The sequence below is a fragment of the Myripristis murdjan genome, chromosome 11 (assembly GCF_902150065.1).
Source record: "Myripristis murdjan chromosome 11, fMyrMur1.1, whole genome shotgun sequence".
Taxonomy (NCBI): Eukaryota; Metazoa; Chordata; class Actinopteri; order Holocentriformes; family Holocentridae; genus Myripristis; species Myripristis murdjan.
In genome coordinates this window covers 20,807,471-20,828,355 of record NC_043990.1, presented here as the reverse complement: position 1 = coordinate 20,828,355, position 20,885 = coordinate 20,807,471, and the positions used below count along the sequence as shown (strand labels likewise).

Below are 20,885 nucleotides of genomic sequence, written 5' to 3'. Positions count from 1 at the left end.
AAGACCTCAGGTTGCTGGGGAGTGGTGGAGGGGTCAAAAAGATGGATGTGGGGTGTGGGTAAAGTTATAATCTGGAACATAGGAGGTTGGAAAAATTATTTATAATTGACTGCAATCAATTTTTTTCCTTTTTTTTTAAGTTTGGCTAAGTCATAACACACTAATGTGCTTATCCTGGCTTCTGGGTACACATCCCTTTTATGTATTATTCACATTTATTTTCGAATTTCACTCCATCTCTCCATGTGAATGCAAATGTATGTACATTTATAATGCATACGTGATTACCTTAGTGAATAGATGTGGTTGTGTTATGCAGTGTCAACACAATATTTCAGTGATTTGATTTTGTTATGTAATGTCTGCTCCATAATGAAAGCAAAATGGGAAAACAAAGAAAAAAACGACAAAAATTTGGCCACAAAAAAGGCCATTCTTCAGTGTTCAGTGCCAGTGGGTTTGGAGGACAGCAGGCATATAGATTCTCACATCAGATAATGAGCACACAATCTCGTCTAAAATCTGGAGTTCCTTTAATTCAACCTTGAACCTCTTTTCTCATGAAGCCCATACACTTATATGCTTCCATGCATCAAATCTATTGAGGAATTTGATAGATAATCCACCTTAACCTCAGGGTATGGTTGTCCCATCTATTACCTGACACCTGTGCTGGGACATTATAAGGCCAAGAAGCATTTACACACCCCAGATCAGGCGAAACCTGAGGAGAGAGGACCTGCCTTGGAGCCCTGCTCTGGCACAGTGTCAGTGATAAGCTTATTGTATGGATATCTAATACGTCTGCAGAGAGAGGTTTCTGGGTTACGATGGTTCAGATTAGAGCCGTGACAAGGAGGTGGAGGTCTGTGTTTGAGGAGAAAGACATGGTTTGTGGGAAAGGTGGTGGGGTGTACGTGAAGGTAAAATGGGGCTATAGGGTGTGTGCTTGTGTGTGTTTGTCGGCACACACAACTGCTTATGCACTAGTGTGTGCTTGTATGTGTGTGCATTTGCCTTACTTTGTGTGCATCAGGTCTGAGTGTGTTTGTGTTTACGTGCATGCGTGTGTATGAGGTCGTGTGTGTCTGTGTGCAAATGCACTGTAGGATGCATCCGGCAGAGAAACAGAGATGTGGAATACCAGCCCGAGTGTGTCGGCGACCCCTTTCCTTTTTCATGCACCAACATGATGCCTTCCTCCATCTAAAGGCAGCAGGCTCAGTAACCATATCATGACTTTATAATAACCACATCACATCCATGGCGAATGAGGTGGAATGAAAATCTAACCTAATTTGGAGAGATACACGAGTGTGTGAGTAGTAGGGAGTCCCTTGAGATGAGGCTCCGATTGAGAGAGCTGTGCACTGCGTTGGTAGCATGCTCTGTGAGCGTGTAATGGTCTTAATTATCATTTAGCATGCCAGCCTCATTGACGAGGTATCAAGCCAGTGATAAAACAGGAGAGGAGGGGTTGAGATGCAAACATATAAACACTTAAAGGCACATGCACAAACACACACATACATACACACACCAAGTAGAAGGGTTTATTTTTGCAACTAACAGTGCACTTATACACGACTTTAATGTACTTAGGCGCTATGTGCATGCGCACAGATACACACACGTACACACACACATTTCCAGTTAAATGAGTGACATCTCTCTCTCTGAATTAGTCACCATGAATGATGTGTAACCAGCCATGACTCGTTCTGGCTGGGGAGATAGCTAATTCACTTTGTTTAATTAGCCAAAAGTAGTAGAGCCACAACCCCCCACCCCTACCCCCCCAAACATATACTCTTCATTGCACATCTCCAACCCCTTTCCACATTCCTTCTCTCTGTAGAGCAGATAGACCTGTAACCACGCCAGTATCTAACATGTCATGGGGCAATTCAGTTCCCTTTGAATCATATATCTGAAGTGGGTGATCTCTCTCTCTCCCTCTCTATCTCTGTCTCTCACTCACTATCTCTCTCTCTCTCATACACACACACACACTCACGCACACACTCCTCCCCCTACTTTGTGATGTGTTTAGTAAGGAGCACATATCCTTTATACCTTCAGAGAGATTTGAGGCATCATTTGGAGGTGACATCTCCAGAGGTGAAGTGCATCCTATCTCCAGCAGGCTGGATGGAGGAAGTCTGCTAGCACTTTGACTGGGACCTCTGCTATCTCTGAACAGGACAGTGACTAAGCTACTGCCTATGGAAATTGAATAAATCAGCTGCATCGAAAGTTCAAGGTAGAGTGATTTTTTTCTTAAATTTTCTCTGTATGACTCTTTTGAGTCCTGTTTGCTTTTCTGGGTACTTTAGTAAGATCTACAACTAAATATTTTATTAGGAGATTAAAGCACTACTACTGGGAGTCAAGTGATTATTTTTTAGTTTTACACAAAGTTATATACTATCCTGCTTTATAATATCCTATAGTATAGTATCCTGTCCACAATAGTATAGTATAGTATAGTGCTGTATAGCACAGCACAGTACAGTACAGTATAATATATACATGATAGTATTCTGTCCCATTTGTGTCCTATGTGCAGTATAGTCTAGAAAAAACACTGATATCTTACATTACGGCACAGTATTGTATGGTATAACACAGTAAAATATAGTAGAGCAGGCTGTAGCATTTTAGACTCTACTGAATATCCATATTTTATCCAATAATTTATTCTAAACTATGGTATTTTATGCTGTAGTATACTATATGGCCTACTACAATATGTTATGCTATGCTATATCATATTACATCATAGGGTATCCTGTGCTACACTATACTAGGCTACATATTATCTGCATACTACATACTATATACTGTAGTGCATGCCACACAACATAGCCTACTATCGTTGTGACACAAAGCAAAATTCTGGGCCCAAAAAACTGTAAAACTGTGATCATCTGCATTCAATTAAACATAAGCCAAGGATAATCTTCTGAAAATAAAACATCACTGTTGAAAAGTTAATAACAGGCAGCCAGTTCTACCTTGTCCTGTTCCACTTTGTTTCCATGGAGAGCTGGAATACCCTAAAGACAATAATAAGTGCGTGCACAGCATGCGGCAGAAAATAATAAATACATTTATGCGCAATTGTCACATTTAATACATTTACGGAGCGCGCTAGTGAATTCATTATTACACCATATGCTAATGCAGCTGGGTCCGTCTCTCTCTCTCTCTCTCTCTCTCTCTCTCTCTCTCTCGCTCTCTCTCTCGCTCTCTCTCTCCCTCAGTCTCTTTCTTTATTTCTCTATCACTCTCGCGTGCGCATAGGGCTTGTGAGTGTTATCAACAACAGCTGTCCCGGAGTCAGTGATGTAGCCTAATATATGATATGAAATCTACAGTGTGGAGGTTCCAGGCTGTATTGTTCTCTCTCCAGCTTGATCCACAATAACAGCATGTCCCAGTGCTCTGGATGGGAGGTCGCTCTGAACTTGCGCCAATTTACAACGCTTACAACGGAGAGCACAGCGCAGCCGGTCAGTGGGGCAAACAGAGAGGATGGGGGCAAAACTACTACGAGATAATGTCCATAATAAATAGACTACCGTGAGTAGGAGGTCGCATCGGAACATATTGGTACAGCTGGACACATCGCGACGGCAGGGGAAACAGGTCTGGTCCTCAACTGGAGATAAATGACAGCAAACATAACGTGAATGCGCCCCGGCGTCTACTGGAACGGCTTAGTTAATGATGACAGGTCCGACATGCACCTTGTGCCGACTGAAACAGGTTGGTCTCGCCTCGCTCAAACTTCACCATAAACGGACGTGGGACGATTTGCGCGCATTTAGGTCCTGAAGATGAACTGAATGACTGTGTGTTAACGGCGCGCCTGGAAATGACAGCTGGTTTATTATGGGGGGAATACAGCGCTGCAGCATTCACTGGACTTTTCCTGTATGGAGAGCGTTTTTCTAATCGCCGTATCTTTGTGAAGGTCATCCCCTAATTCTTACCCGGATATCCCTCTGGTTGGAGTCGCATACAAACACTGAGTACTGTTTGTGTGTATGTGTGTATGTGTGTGCGTGCGTGCATGTGTGTGTGTGTGTGTGTGTCACAAATGAGCTTTTCAGTTTTCTAATCCTGAGTGAGATATCTCTATTTCAAATCATTTTGACACTCACTATCAATATTTTAATTAATGTCAACATATTTTTGAAGGATTGTGACCTATGTGAAAATGCAGGGATAGAACAAGGCATGAAAAATTCTACAAAGTAAGGCAACATTACTATAAAGTCACTCATGAGTGTCACAGACAGTCTATAAGCTCCCATGTTTTTTTTTTTTTTTGTTTTTTTGTTTTTTTTTTCATGTGAGCACACTGTCCGTTCCCTGGCATCACTCTGTTCCATTCGTTTTTCTCTCATTCTTAGGTGTGTGTGATCTGAGGTGTTGGTGTGAGACTCCAGATGGACCCTCTGTGCAATGGAGCCAAGCTGCCTGAAGGCAGTGATCCTGTGGCGGAGCCCCGGCCTCCTCCTGCCAAGCTGGCCCGGCTGGAGCAAGGACCCTCGGCCCAGGAGAGGAGTAGGCAGGGGAGTCCAGGGGCCAAAGCCGCCGGCCTGGCCCTCAAACCCGCCACACTGAGGCCACAGGGCAAGAGCTGGCACAAGAGAGGTACACTCACAGCGGGAGTTATGGAAGAGAGAGGGTGCAGATGTGCAGTGAGGAGGCAGTGGGTTCTAGTTTCTAGAGATTGTTTTTCAGGTGTTAGACGTAGTGTAAATTGATATTAGTGTGTTCTCTGGTAAAGGGATATGCAACTGTTCTGTCAGACGATATGTCAACTAAGAGCGTCTTATAGGCTCATTGGGGATAGTGGTTGTTATTGTATAATAAAAACATTAATAATAATGATGTAATAAATATAGTTTGTGGGACATTATGTTGTCTTTGTGGCATCTATGTGTGTCTATTTTAAAACACATCCTTGTGACCACAGTGGCTAAACCTTAGAAACTTACATCACAGACTTCCCCAATAGAGCTGATGATAGGATGAATTAATAGCATATTAATGAGAAAAAAAAGATTTTCCTAATCTATCATAATTTCCTAATGCTTTACCATACAGAACTCCTAATAATAAACACCCATCTTTATATGCATGCCAAGACAGAAATATTAACTCAATTAAAATACTCAAAATTGAGTATTGACTGTTGTGAGGACTGCTTAGATTCAACTTTTGAGGGAGTTTTTTTTTTTTTTTTTTTTTAGTTAAGTCTAAAGGCTCCTGACTTCACCCGACCCTTGGCAGTCTTGCATAGTTCACCTAAAATGAGCTCATTAGCCTAAGTTGTCATGTTAAATGCCTCATATCATGATGTTGAAGATTTTTCATGCCTGAGAGGCTGAGAAATTGCACGTCTGCTGAAGCAACAATCAACTTTAATTGCAGTTATTTGCTTCTTCTACAATTTTATTGACTCAGTAACAGATTATAAGTTGACCAAATACCTGACTATGGCTCAGCTACGATTTGATTTTGGTTGGGGTTAACACAAAGAAATGATTGACACATTTTTAACTGAATTCCCATTGTGTCATGTACTCTGTACTTTTCCACTACGCACTTACATGTCACGCCTTGTGACACCATTTGGAGGCTGTCAGGTGCTTGTATTTGATGGTGTTGCTGCGTGTCTGTCACCTCAGGGAGCCTGCTGCCAGTGTTCTGTGTGGTGGAGCACAGGGAGAGTCCGGTGGAGGGTGAGAGGAGGGAAGAGCACGCCGAGTTTGTGCTGGTCAGGAGAGACCTGCTGTTTAACCAGTTGATAGAGATGGCCCTGCTGACGCTGGGCTACTCACACAGCTCTGCTGCACAGGCCAAAGGTATCACACACACTCGCGCTGTACAGTATGTAAGCACAGAATGATGAGAACACAAGCAGAGTCCATCCTCATGCGTTCTCACATGAGAGTGTGTATGCTATGTTCAGGTCTGATCCAGGTGGGCAGGTGGAACCCCGTCCCTCTGTCCTGTGTAACAGATGCTCCTGATGCCACGGTGGCTGACATGTTGCAGGACGTCCACCATGTCATCACCCTGAAGATACAGCTGCAGAGGTAGGGGGGCGAACATGCGGAGGGATGGCACGGCAGCTCAGTGGTAAACACTATCACTTCAGTCCAGAAAGATCCTGGATTTAATTCCTGGTCCTTTGCTTGAAATTTGCATGTTCTCCTATACACCAAAGACATAAAGTCAAATGGACTGGAGACTCTAAATTACCCAAAGTTTTGAATTTGTGAATTTTAACTCTGTTTGCCTTGAAAAGGAGTGGCAACCTGTCCAGGATGTTTTCCTTCTTTTGATATGTGAGACATGAGACATTTCAATAAATAAGTGAGTTAAGAAATTCACAGTGGGGCTCATGGGCTAAAGTTCCCACACATTTTTTTTGTTTGTGGTTTTCTAGCAGTCTCCGGTGAGTGATAAAAAATATCTTCCACTTGGGCTATTTTGATCATGTGATAAGATTAAACGAGTGATTTTGAGATAGCTGGCTTATCTAATGCATATTAACAAGCATTTTGATGACATAAGGCCACTGAAGTTATTTTCTACTTCTATTTATACACATTCAGTGTCCCACTAAAGTTTTCAACCTGTGGCTTGCAAGTTCTGTCGCACTTTTTGCCTTGGGCATGCATTTTAAAAAGCTGGGGAACCCTCATGCTCTCTGTGGAACAAACCTGCCACAGGGGTGAAAATGATACAGCAAGTAGTTATTACCGCCTCAAGATTGAATCTCTGCCCTTTGGATTGAGGTCACATCAGTTTCACTGCACTTAATTCAAATAATTTTAAATTGAAACAGCTGTTCAATCATTCATCAATAAAGATTGAATGATAATGCAGAGCTTTTTTATTGTAAACATTCTCTCTCCTTTTCACTTTGGAGGAGTGGGGAGGTTAACATGGTTGTCTCAGCAAAAATGACCCGGCTTCGACTCCCTGCCTCCTTTCTGTGTGGAGTTTGCATGTTTTTTGTGCATTTCCTCCGGGTCCAGTTTCCTCCCACAGTCCAAAGACATGCAAGTCAGTTGAACTGAAGACTCCCCTAAGTGTTTATATGAGTGTGTCCGTCTATGCATCTGTATCTCATTTAGCCCTGTGGTGGACTAGCAGTCTGTCCAGGGTGTTGCCCTGCCTGCTATGTTATGCTGGGAAAGGCACAGGATCACACAACAGCAATAAATAAATAAATAAATAAATAAAAATAAAGAATTTAGGAGGATATCGCTTCTTCAACAGAAAGAAATGAAATTGTTTGGACACATAGTGGCTTTTCACGGCATTTTCAAACCACCTGCTCTGTGTCTAGCTGTCCCAAGCTGGAGGACCTGCCAGCTGAGCAGTGGAGCCACTCCACAGTGAGGAACGCTCTGAAGGAGCTCCTGAAGGACATGAACCAGAGCTCCCTGGCCAAGGAGTGCCCTCTGTCCCAGGTATAGGACGTAAACACACAGACACACACACACACACACACACACACAGAGAGAGAGAGAACTGTGCTGCACAGTGTATGCATGCAAGCCAAGAGGAAGACAAATAGGCCTGAAGTTGTCCTTCCAAGTCCTATGCAAGCGTGTGTATGTATGTGTGTGTGCTTACCTTGGCGTGTTAGAATGAGTGAGCGTGTGGTCCAAAATCTAGACAGGAAGTCCAGATGCAGAGGAAGATAAGATGTGGGGGCAGGGAGCGAGGGAGAAATAGATAAAGCGAGATGGCTATCTCTTAAAGAGCCCCACTGCCTTGACTGCTGCTTATCTCACCGTGGCTTCATTCTACTGCCAACCTGTCTGTCTGTCTGTCTGTCACCTCATCTGTCTGTCAGCCCGTCGCCCTGTCTGGCTCTCAATCAGTCTATCTGTCTGTCACTCTCTCCGTCTCTTTCTGCTTTAGTTTAGCTCTGGTCCTGGGTGGTGCTGCAGTAATTCACATCCAAATCTGGTTTTCAGGTCCACTTCAGTTTGTCTTGTATGTTTTATGAATGTGTGCAGGCAGACGCTCTCAGCAGGCGCACGTATCCACATGCACACACATATACCCACATGCAACCGCACAAATGATTCTCTATAAATCATACAGTGTTTGGTGACGGCCTCGCAGTGAATATTTATAATAATACAGTCTATGTGTTATTTTGCCTGCGGGTGTGTAGGACATCTACAGTTTGATAAAGAGAAATCGCACGCTATCTCTCTCCTTCTTTCCTTCTCTGCTGTGTTATGATCTGATACCAGCCATGTCCCCTCCCCCACCCCCCACCCCCCACCCCTCCCTCTCTCTCTCTCTCTCTCTCTCTCTCTCTCTCTCTTTCTCTTCCTCTCTTTCTCACTCTCTCTCCTTTCCCTTTTCTTACCCCTCTCTTGTTTGCAAGGAGCAGATTAAAATAAATATGAGAAGATGAAAGGTGTAATCAGATGTAAAGATTGCACAGGATGGTCTTGGGGGAAAAACTGTGTGTGTGTATGCATGTGTGTCTGTGTGTGTGAAGGAGAGGGAGAGGGAGAGAGAGAGAGAGAGAGGGAGAGAGAGAGAGAGAGAGAGATGACTCTCTATGACGACCCCTAGTCTTTTTGTTTGATCACACACACATGCACACACACACACACACTGACACACACACACTGACACACTCATCTGTCTTTATTATCCTATTTACCTGGGGGTCTTTTTAATAACACAGATCTGAGTTCATTAATATCAGATGTGTGAACAGCTGAGACACCCAGGCAGCCCAGAGCAGACACTTGGAGAATGTAATGAATTTCTATTGTCTTTTCCGCTCTGTTTCAGAGTATGATCTCCTCTATTGTAAACAGCACTTACTATGCAAACGTCTCCGCCGCCAAGTGTCATGAGTTTGGGCGATGGTACAAGCACTTCAAGAAGACCAAATGCTTCAACGGTGAGGAATTTTTAATCAGGCTTCTAAACGTTGGGTGTGGCTTCCTTGATACATCTTCACAGACCGCTGAGGTGATTTGGAGCTCCAACTCTCAAGAATGGGAAAACGCATCGGGGTACAAAATTACTGCTTCACACTTGGTTCAAAGCTGCCATCTTTACATCTTTATGTCTTCATGTGTTGACATTGGTGTGGAACACGTTTTAAGCTGCAATGAAAAAAAAATTGAAAAATTGCTAGCATTTGCTAACTTGCATTTAAACAGCTGTCAAATTTATGGTACATTCCCGGTGCGTTAACTTGTTTCCTTTAAGCTGATTATCACATAACCATGATAAGTTAATGCTTATGTGATAATCAACTTACAAGCAAACTAACTACAAAATCAAGAATAATTATTTACAATTTTTATAGAAAGTGTATGTGCAGTGAAAAATAGTAATGTTTTTAGTTGGGGGAAAAAATACTCACCAGCCAAATGCCAGTTGCTGATTAATAGGAACCAGCAACACTATTAATGTTTGCCATATACAATAAAATAAAAGAAGTGCAAGTGCCCTGGAAGCCCCAACCACTTCAGTGGTCTGTATCTTGCCTGTTTGCAATTCTGTAATGTGTCTTTGTTTTCCTTTTCCTATCCCCCTCCTCTCTCCTGAACAAACCTCCCACTCAGAAATGGACAGTTTCTCTGACCAGTCAGCTCACATCACCGTTACCCAGCAGCCAATCCCAGGTAGCACAGCAGAGCAGAGCTCCAGCCTTCTCTTCTCTCACGGAGGAGTAGCCAACATTTGTGGCCGCCCGCCCCTCGGTCTCCGCCCGTCCGGGCTGGTAGCCGCACCCCTCAGCCCGCAGCTGGTCAGCCAACAGCTGGTGATGGCCCAGTTTCTCAACCAGCAATACGCTGTTAGCCGCATGCTAGCTGGCCAGGGTCTCTCACCCTCCCCGCAGCAGTATCTCAACCACCCACCTGTGGGGAGAGCGCCCCCTGTGGTGCATTCCAAAGCCCCCGATCACCAGGCCCCACAGCAGGCCCAGTGTGGCCCGGGAGGAGGCCCTGCAGCAGTGCCACAAAGCCAGACGTCATCTGGGTCGTCCGGAGGGCCGTCGGACGTGTCCAGTGATATCTACCAGTGTGTGAGGGAGGAGCTTAAGAGAGCAGGCATCTCCCAGGCCATCTTCGCCCGTGTGGCCTTCAACAGGACCCAGGTATGGAAGAGAGGAGGAGGAGGTAGAGAGTGATAGATGATGACAGTGGGATGAGAGGGGTTCAAATTCATAAGAGAAGGCAACTGTTTGCTGGCTTTTGAAAGTGTTTTCTGTTGTGGTGGTGGTGGAAGGTAAGTGCCTGTTCTGTGAATGAGCCTGTTTGATGGTTGGCACGTTGGCATGGCCTTTGCCGCAGTGCCCCCTCCTTCTGTGCATGTGTGCACATATGTGTGTATGTATTTGTGTGTGTGTGTGTGTGTGTGTGTGTGTGTGTGTGTGTGTGTGTGTGTGTGTGTGTGTATGTGTGTGTGTGTGTGTGTGTGTGTGTGTGTGTGTTTGTGCCAGCTCTCTGCAGCACAAAGCTGGTGCCAGCATTGAAGCAGCTGCTGGGCCAACTAATCACACCCCCTTGGAGAGATTCTGTCTCCCTCTCTACCTCTTCCTCCATCTCACTGTCCCTCCATCTTGCCACCTCTCCCTCTGGCAGCCCTTCCATCCGTTCCATTTCTCCTTCACGTTGACAATTCATCTTTTTTTTTTTTTTAAAATCTCTCCCTTTCTCTGTCTGTTAGCCTCCTTCGAATCCCCCTCCAAATCTCCCTCTACCATCGCCTCTTACACTAAAAGGCAACCCTATCTGTGTCTATCATCACACATACACCACCAAGCCAACAGAAACGGGGCTCAGAGGACAGGCTAAGCCTATTGTTATTATTATTATTACCGTCATTATCATTTTCATCATAATGAGCAGAGCCAGTTATTATCCACCCCCATGTTTCCCCGTTGCCAAGACCAAGGTGCTGTAGTGCCAGCCGTACCATTTGGGCACGATGCCAACATGCCAGCTAGAAGTGAGGGAGGCATTTGTCAACTGGTGATGCACGTTAAGTCTCCATCTATTTGGAAGGAGGAGTTTGGGGGTTGGATCCATAGACTTATAATAATCCATGATTTGAATAAGAATGCACATTCCTCTCGTGCTATTTCTATGCCAGCGTGGAATCTGAATTTTTCATGAAGGAAGCCCTAAAATCTCCATGTGATTTTTGAAGGCCTTCCTGCATAGACACTCACACCCACAATAAATGCTAGCTCTACAGGCAACCAGTGCACTTTAATAGGAAAGCTTTGGAAACCAGATGTTAATATATTGTCGCCTCTAGCTATGAAATTGTAGCCTGTTGAGACTTGTCGCGGTTTCTGTTTCAATGGGATCTGGTTTTGCTCAGTGCTGCTGGAGATATATCAGAAATTTAGTATTTGCCATTTTTACGTGAAGATAGGGTTTGATGGAAAAATCCATAATCTTTGAGGTGACGTGGATCATGATATCTCTTATGTGGGTGATATTCAAAATGTCAAGCCACACAGTTAAGTCAGTGAACATTTGAAAGATTGTCTGGGTTTGGAAAAATAATACATAGCTCTCATTATCAAAAGACGTCAGTATTAAAACATTAAACCACTTCAGAATGGGCATGCACCTTCTCCTCAGGCTCATAAGCTTTATCAACCCTCTGCCCAACTGAGGGTTTTCATTGGCATGTATCCATTTTCAAGAAACGTTATCTGAAATTCTTGAGTCAATATTTCAACAGACAATTTGAATCTCAAAAGCTCAACTACCTTAAGAGAACTTAAGTAGTAAAGCACGTGTTATTTTCACACCAGTAATCAGTTTCTGAAATTAGCTGTCAGTTTTGTCAAATGTTAGATATCTCATTTTGGAGTAAAAAAATCATTATTTCCTGTCACTCTTCTGTGTATATTATCTAAAATTGTTCAGTATTATCTGTCTCTTATAACAATACCTAGTATCTATGGCCATTTATGTTCAGAGGCTTACTTAAATAATATGGGCAGAGTCTCTCAAGAAAAGCATAATCACCACTTACAAGGCTGTTTATTCCATCTTATAATAAAATGTGGAACTGATGCATGCCTAAATGACCTCAACATGACTAAAAATGTATGTGTGCTTCATATGTGTGTGTGTGTGTGTATATATGTGTGTGTGTGTATACCAGGGCCTGCTCTCAGAGATCCTGCGGAAGGAGGAGGACCCTAAACATGCCTCCCAGTCCCTGCTGGTCAACCTGCGGGCCATGCACAACTTCCTGCAGCTGCCCGAGGCCGAGAGGGAGCGAATCTACCAGGAGGAGAAAGAGAGAAGCCTGACTGGAATCACACCCAGCAGCAGCAACACACCACCACGGCCCACACAGGTCTGAGCGACATGCATATGACAGTCAATCGTACAAACTTACTGTCATAAACATAAAGTAATGTGTAGTCTTACCTGGAGAAAAAGTGAAAATTACCAAAATATTCTACTTAAAAGTGTTGAATTTTACTTGAGTTGAAGTAAAATTGTTCTTGTAAAAATATTTTTAAGCCAGAGTAAATTGGTGTAGTCTTGAGTTGATTTAAAATGTAACTGGGGTAAAGTCACTCTCTCGATATAATCCAAAAATGATAAGAGGACAGAGTTCAAATTGTGCTGCTTCAAAGTAAATAAATAAATAAATGGATGGATGAAAGCGTAAATTAAATATAAATAAAATATAAATATATAATACATATATAAAAAATATATGTAGGCACTTGTTAGTGGTGGTTTCTGTGCAGGCCAAGGCAGTGGATTTGGATCTGTTGATATTCAGTAACTTTCAGGGTTCATAGAATTTCTGGGAGGTTTTCCAGACAGGAAAAGTCAGTGAATTTAATAAATTAGGACAAGTTGTGTAATATCATGGAAATTGACAGCCTCAATTTAAAAAAAAAAAGAAAGAAAGAAAAGAAAAACGGTAAGTCATTAGACTTAGTATTTATTTTCCACTGTATTCATGTCATGTTCACCTCCCCTGCAGAGTAAAATAAAAGAGAATACTAAACTTCTGAGTCTGAAGTGTGTTTAAAGGTTTCGTCAAGGAAAGGGAAATTTTACGTGACTGACAACCCTGGATTTTCCATTACCTTGTTTCACTCACTTATGAATCATATCTTGGCCACTTTCTGGTGCAGCGCTTATAACATGAATACTCGCTAACAGATGCAGTTTAAAATGTAGAACAATATGATAACTTGAGTCAGGACATACAGTATTTAAGTAAAATTACGCATTGCAAAATAGAAGTCCTTAAAGTAACAAGAGTAATTGGTATCTGTTGCTGATCTCTGTGTCTCTGTGATGCTGCAGTCCAGGAAAGACGAAGCAAACTGTGTGAAGGCGGAAGATTGGCCCTCGCGGCTTCCCCTAGCCATGTCTTCAGTGAGTCCTCCATATTCTTCCTTTTCCTCCCCTCTTGCCCATCAGCCCATTACTTTGTGTTTTAAGTAGCTCCTCTTTTAATCCAATCACTTTGCCCACCCCTCCAGGCGAGGCTGTCCCCAGTTACAGGAGACAGAGGCTTGAAGACAGACAGTTGTGTCCTCAACATCACCGCCTCAATCTATGAGGAGATTCAGCACGAGATGAAGAGAGCCAAGGTGTCTCAGGCCATGTTCGCTAAGGTGGCTGCCTCCAAGAGTCAGGTACACACATGCACACACACTCCCCCCAGTTGTTTCTATTGCTTTATCGTTCAAATCTAGTGCCTGTGATAAAGTCATTAATATATTTCCACAGTCAAAGCAGGGATGGTAAGTGTGTGTGTGTGTGTGTGTGTGTGTGTGTGTGTGTGGAGGAAAGCCCAGATAATCAACCAGCAGCTGTACTCTACAGAGGACTATCATCAGTGCATCAGACTGCTATTGTGTCCTAAATTACCGGTTTAATAGTCGCCATACACAAACATGCACATGCACAGGCACACACACACACACACACACACACACACACACTCGTACACATACATGCACACCACTTATTTGCATGAAGCCACACAGACATATTTTACAAGCACATGCATGTATGAGCAAACACACACACACACACACACACACACACACACACACACACAGACACACACAGACACACAGAGATGATTTGAGTGTTTATTGTTCCCATTTTTATGGCGGCGCCATAAGCTTGTTATTGCCTTTTGTTTTGAGGATAATTTCCCTTCATGGAATGGGGGGATTTCAGCTGTCTCATTTTCTCTTCCTGTCTTGAATATCTCCCATTTACCCTCTCTCTTTCTTTCTTTCTTTCTTTCTTCCTTTCCTTCTTTCTCTCTTTCTTTCTTTCTTTCTTTCTTTCTTGTTGTCTTTGTATTCCTCTCTCTCTGTCTGTCTCTCTCTCTCTCTCTGTTGCATCGCCCTTTTCTCCCTATAACTTTCCTCTCTCTCTACTCATCATGAGGGTGTTTAGGGGTCATTCAGCGGTCATGCCAGCACTGACAGGTGGTCCAGAACTCCCCATGTTCTTTTTCTTTATCTCTCTCTTCTCTGGCTCTCCTCTTTACCTCAGTTTCACTCCCTCACTCTCCCTCTCTCCCTCCCTCTCTCTCTCTCTCTCTCTCTCTCTCTCTCTCTCTCTCTCTCTCTCTCTGTCCCTCTCTCTCTCTCTCCCTCTCTCTCTGTATTACCCCCTCAGTAGCTGTGCACGGCTGTTTGGCAGGCAGAACCGTGTTGGATCTCTCTGTATTATCTGCACTGTGCATCTGGATGGCATTGTGTGCTAGAGCTGGGCTACAGCCAGGTGTGTGTGTGCGTGTGTGTGTGTGTGTGTGTGTGTGTGTGTGTGTGTGTGTGTGTGTGTGTGTGTGTGTGTGTGTGTGTGTGTGTGTGTGTGTGTGTGCATGTGCGACTGCTTGCACACATGCTTGTGCTCCAGTTCATGAATCCGGAACTAGCCTGGCTTTACGTTCCTCAATCTGCCACTCACAAGTTTCTCCTCCGCTGATGCAGAAAGAATTCTAGGTAATAACAAAATCTCACCATGATCTTTGGGCTTTGCTACGAGTGTAGATTCTTCTTCTACTTAAAGTAGATTGGGCAAACCGCCCTTCAACATTTATTTGTGTTTCTGTTGGTATACTGAGGGTAAGGCAGGAAATAGACGTGTCGTTTCATATCATGGACGGGGTTTGAATGAGTGCTGTGAAAGTAGATAGTTATGGTTTCACTTTAGTTTCCATGGGAAGGTTAATCGAGCGTGGATTCTTGTTTTCAGCAACACCTTGCTTCTCACTGTCATCATACACTTTCACACCTGAGACATTACCGGTCCAACCACATTTTTGGCCATAGTCCAGTTTCATTGGAAAAGTGAAATATATTGACCAAGGTTACACTGACAGCTGGTGAAGGAAAGAAGTGTGTTCATTCAAGGGTCAAACCCACAACTTTCCCGCCATGATCACCATTTTTATTACATTCTTTTATCTAATAGTTCAAATTACAGTGACAAGATTAATGAACACAATAACTCAAGACCAATACATGACAGAAACTTCATATCGACACTACAGGTTCCCTCATATGATAAGATTACTGTGGAGCTCCTTGCTTCATACATTTGCATATTTATGAGGAAATTTGTATTTTTCTTAAGCTACTGTAAGCATTTAATGCTTGAGATAGGCGGTTCATATTACCACCACCCATGTGCTATGTGAAGACAAGTATGTGGACAGAAATATTTTCTAATTAATGCATTAAAAGTCAATAGTTAATTAATGAGGCCATTAGCATAACCGGTTGTGTTTAATAGATCATAATGGTTATGGCAGGACATTAGACAGCTCAAGTGCCTCTTGTTGCAATACATTATTGATCACCAAAAGAAAATTCTCTTTTCAATTGTTCCTCTACAAGGAGGTCATAGCGCCGGGTCACACACAACAGCAGCAGCTCATTAGGATTCAGTGTGTTGCTCAAAGACAATTTACAGCTGTGGATGTTTGCTGACACCTGGGCTTGACCTCTCTTCGTTGAAGGACAGACTCTCTAATGATTGGGTCACAGTAGCTCTCTGGCCACTGACTGGATTAGGTGATAAATTCCTGACAGTTTTATCTGTGCCGTCTGCGTAGGGCTGGCTGTGTGAGCTGCTGCGTTGGAAGGAGGATCCGAGTCCAGAGAACCGCACCCTCTGGGAGAACCTGTGTATGATCCGCCGCTTCCTCAGCCTGGCCCAGACCGAGCGGGACGCCATCTACGAACAGGAGAGCAGCAACACCACGGCCCAGCAGCACTGCACTGACAGACTCACACTGCTCAGCAGTGATAATACACTGGTGAGGCTGCACACATCTGCACACACACAGACACACACTGCAAACGTTTCATGTTTGATAGGACTCCAGGTGTCAGGTAGCTCCTCTCATGGAAAGGCCTTTGATGCACAGTAACTGATGCATTTTATATTAACAGTTTGTTTGGCTAGTGTGACCAGTGTTAGCACACCATGGCTGTATAGACAAAGAAAAGAGCAGAAACTCAGACTTCATCAACAGAAAAAACACGGAAATTACAAAACGTGGATGTCAGTAGATTTGTAAGAGGTGCAGTGCAAAACCACCATCACCAAAGATGCCTTTAAAATATAAAAAAACAACTATTGGGCATTGATGGATTGCTTGAAATTCTAGCAGTTAACATACAATATAAAGATTTTATTTTTTGTTTTGTTTATTTCATTGTTTTTTCTATGTTGTGTAAGTACACATGCAAGCAGGTTGCGATGTAGCTGGGAAACTCCTGTATGCAGCATAGATCAGTGCCTGCTGTATCCCTCTGTGAATAGCTCACAGTAATGGTCACCACTATCTCCTTCACAGTGAAAATAGATTTTTCCCTGTTCAGAGGCTATTATGCGAAGAAATCTAATGGGTAATCTAACCCCTATTATTGTACTGACATGGCTGATTCTGACAGTATTATAAAAGAATACATCTTGCAGATAACATTTCAAAAAGACATCATGATTAGGACATCAAGCATAAGACATGACACATTCAGTCACTACGCTCAAGCAAGATCTTTTCTGCAGCAGTAAAGTTAAAAAAAAAAAACAACATCATGGAAGTGGAAGTGAACTATTCCACTGATACCAAAACAAGAGATGACTGAGAATAGAAAGTCTCAGAGCCCAGTCTGTTCTGTTAACCTGAAGCATGGTGAGAAATGCACCTTCCGTGTGAAAACCTAACATCAGACGCCCCTTGCATGTCTCTGTGCTTGACACCCTTAAAGTTCAAATATACCTTACATACGGAGAAGAAGCCCCTGCTTTAGATGCAAGGATCAATAGAAGCTCCTTGACCTGCACATCATAGGTTGGTTGTTGCTTTGGGGCAAATCACTAAATGATGGACAGGAATGTCACTGTCTCTACATTATCGGGAATTTCCATTCGCTATGAACCTGGATGTGAAAATGAAGATGGTGCTCATAGAAGCTGCTCTCCTACAAAGCTAAGGGAAAATGTGTGAAACATGACCAAAAATACAGAAGTAAACAAGATGATTACACAAACTCAAGTAACTTTAGCCTCAATTACTGTCTGCAAACAGTTCTGAAATCGTAGCAATACCATCTCATTGCTCCTTAATCTAACCGAATTTGGGTTTGTTCAAAAATTTGTCAAAATCAGTTCTAAAATAATGCCTCTTTGTTAAAGACAGACATTTAAAGACAGAATAATGAAATAGATTTACTAACTGGTGCATTTAATGCTCATTTAATTAAAGGATAATAATTAACCGCTAAGTTTGTCTGTAATTATTCAAGTGGCACACTAGAGGCTCCATATGAAAGCATATTTCATTAAGCAAAGAGGTAAATTCATTTTGAGAGGGATTTTAGTGTATTTATTTATTTTTTTTAAAATAGACTCGGACCATGGTCAGTTGAATTTTACAGTAAAAACACTCATGAAAAATTGTTATGGTAAACGTTTTCTCAGTACTCAATAGCCCTGAAATTTCTGTTGAGGCTGACTTTAACTAACTTTACTTTCCATTCCGAATGTGACACAGTACCAGAACACACACGGAAAATATTCGGGTAATATTGAAAATGTAGCTTTCAGTAGACCGAGGGTAAACTCCCTCTTTAAAAACTTTTAATCTCTGTCTTCATTGCTCTTTCTTTCAGTACCAGCGGCGCTCTCCATTGCCACAGCAACACCAACTCCAACCCCCGACCCCTCAGGCCCATCAACCGTTGCAACCCGAGATGGGACCTCACCTGTCTCCGCGGCAACCATGCACAGCATCGCCAGCTGAGGTTGAGGGTGGGGGCTGGGGGCACGTGAGAGTGCGGTTACGGGGCAGAGGCAGTAACACTGAGAGAGGAGAGAGTAAGGATTGGGCTGATGGGGGAAGGGGAGACTGGGGCAGTTTGGGCAGGGACTGGGGCAGCGCCGGCAGGGCAAGAGACGTGGATATCGAAAACAGTGAGCGGGTGAAGGACGAAGATGTGGGTGATAAAGTCACTGATGCAGTTAATGGAGATGGCAGAGAGGGCTGGGATAAGGAGAGGCATTGTGCCAAGTGGTCTGGTGTCAAGGATGAGGACCGAGGCAGGGTTGGGGTCTTCATAGAGGCAGACAACGAGATAGGAGGTGGGGACGAGGGGTTAAGAGTGTCCCGCGAAGCCCTGGGCATCCTGCAGAGCTTCATCCAGGACGTGGGTCTTAACCCGGACGAGGAGGCGGTCCACACCCTGTCAGCTCAGCTGGGCCTGCCCAAACACACCATCCTCAGCTTCTTCCACAGCCAGGACCACCAGAGTCGGAATGAGGGCCAGCATCAGCACCATAACCACAACCACAGTCACACCCAGGAGGACCAGTACGGCTGCTCCGACCCAGACCTGGCCCAGGCACCGAGAACTACTGAGCAACAGGAGGAGGTGAATGTGACGGCAGGTGATTCACATCAAAACGCTGAGACACAGGACGAGGACGAGGAGGAGAGCGCAGCGCGGAAAAATGAAGAAAGTGAGATCACGATTTTGAAAGAATTGGACGTAGGCACTCAAACAATTCCTATCATGAAGGAGGAGCAAGAAAACTTCATCTAACCCAAATACGTCCAGCGGCATAACTTGGACGAGCCATATGTTCCCTGTCAGCTACTGAGATGCTTCGCTTCTCTGATATGGCATAACTCAAACTTGGTCTGCTTGCAGCCGCTACACACCAGTAATGACTCGCACTGTTTTAGTAGTGGTCTGTCCCACTTGTGTGCACCAAAAGATTATGGAAAGCTGACTGAATTATATCTCTTTGGCATTGGAGGATGCTCGCTGAATTGTAAAACAGACACCTACAGTATGAAATAGCTCCAGCCAATTGCTTCACTGTTTCAAATGAATAAACTATATCAAGCCGACTATATAGCAATCCCGATTAGAGAACTGTTTCGCGCTTTGAGGATCTTTAATGCACTTGGACAGAAGATGTGAAAACTGTGGCTATATGAAACTCATTACATGCGGTTTCTGTGTAGATATGTATGTGGATCAATGGGGCCCAATACAGATCCCCTCAGATTACAAATCATTGTTTATAGAGAGAAATTTCCGTTGGTTGAATATCTGACTTTAGAGAAATGTTCATGCCAGAAATGCCTTGTAGAACGTGGCACTGCCAATCTGTCTTTTCTATGCTCATGATATTTCCATCGTTGTTTTTTTAATTTAATTTATTTTTTTTTTTTTGCTATGCTTCACGAGTGCTTTGTGTTTTGAATCATTTTTTGTTGTTGTTAATATTGTCATAAAAAGTTCAAATGACGGTTTCCCTCAGGAACCTCGGTGTTATTTCTCACTTTGTCCTTGTCCGTGTTTATTGCATTGCTGTATAAACGATCAAGTTTCATATTTCTGTTTTGGATGACATGCAGTGTGTATTAGAAAAAAAAAATATTATGGCTTCATATCCTATCTAAGAGTTTCATTCCAAAATGAATTTCATCTGGAAAAATGGATGCTTGTTCTTATAAAGTTCCTGTTGGGACAAAAGTAAAGCACGGGATCCTCACTATTAATGTTCTGAGTCATCTAAAGAGCTTTGCTGACAAATAAGTAATGTTTTGAAGAGTGTGGTCCTTTTAATGGATATTAATGGATGAATTTGAGATAGTTATTTTGAGATACTAGTAACTAGTATGTACAAATATTTTGGAATGAACCCCTTCATGCAGTATAGGCTATATTATACAGAATAGAAACAATGGCTCAGTTTCCAACCTGATAAATATAAGGATATCCAAAATGCCACCATGCAAATGTGTCCATTCTTGTCCCTTTGTTCAACACATCAATTTTGGTTAATGGTTATTAAAAAGAAATCATTTGCTCCTGATCACATAAATATTCCCACATTTCCACTGGTGCATGAATTTGTGAATCTGTCTTTAAAAAATAATAATTATTATAAGTGTTATGTTCATAAGCAGGTTATTTATCTCATTTTTGTAGGATTGTGTTGATTTTGTTATCATATGTAGCAGAGATGAACAAAACTAAAGTCCAAGGGTTATGAAAGCCGTATTTTAACATTTGCTTTGACAGTCAAATATTAAGTTTTTGTTATTTTAGACAGACTGCGCTTTTGGGGAACCAAGCGCACATTGTTTAATGTGTCATCATGAAAAAAATATAACAATCAAGAAATCAAAGAAACCAGAGCCCAGTGTTAAAAAAGTACTATCCTAGCAAACCATTAAACTGAATGAAGATGCGTTCATTTTTATAAATTAAGTTTTTTAATTAATCACACGTGTATTTTTTTTTTTTTTTACTTCATTAT

At 42.8% G+C, this 20,885-nt stretch overlaps 1 protein-coding gene across 1 annotated transcript; it reads left to right on the top strand.

Annotated features, from left to right (window-relative positions):
- The first annotated feature begins 4,457 nt into the window (after positions 1-4,457).
- Positions 4,458-19,697, top strand: satb1a (SATB homeobox 1a). The gene is made up of 10 exons (XM_030063852.1): positions 4,458-4,665; positions 5,706-5,882; positions 5,990-6,116; positions 7,379-7,502; positions 8,857-8,968; positions 9,642-10,177; positions 12,208-12,405; positions 13,559-13,714; positions 16,159-16,362; positions 18,224-19,697. Exons 1-10 carry the CDS (start codon positions 4,458-4,460, stop codon positions 19,151-19,153), a joined length of 2,772 nt encoding a protein of 923 aa, XP_029919712.1. The 3' UTR covers positions 19,154-19,697.
- Positions 19,698-20,885: the final 1,188 nt, after the last annotated feature.

Excerpts from the sequence above, each read along its gene's own strand:
- satb1a (XM_030063852.1), top strand. The coding sequence starts at position 4,458 with ATGGACCCTCTGTGCAATGGAGCCAAGCTGCCTGAAGGCAGTGATCCT. Across the intron at positions 10,178-12,207 it reads TGGCCTTCAACAGGACCCAG|GGCCTGCTCTCAGAGATCCT; the intron begins GTATGGAAGAGA and ends TGTGTATACCAG. Across the intron at positions 12,406-13,558 it reads CACCACCACGGCCCACACAG|GCGAGGCTGTCCCCAGTTAC; the intron begins GTCTGAGCGACA and ends CCACCCCTCCAG.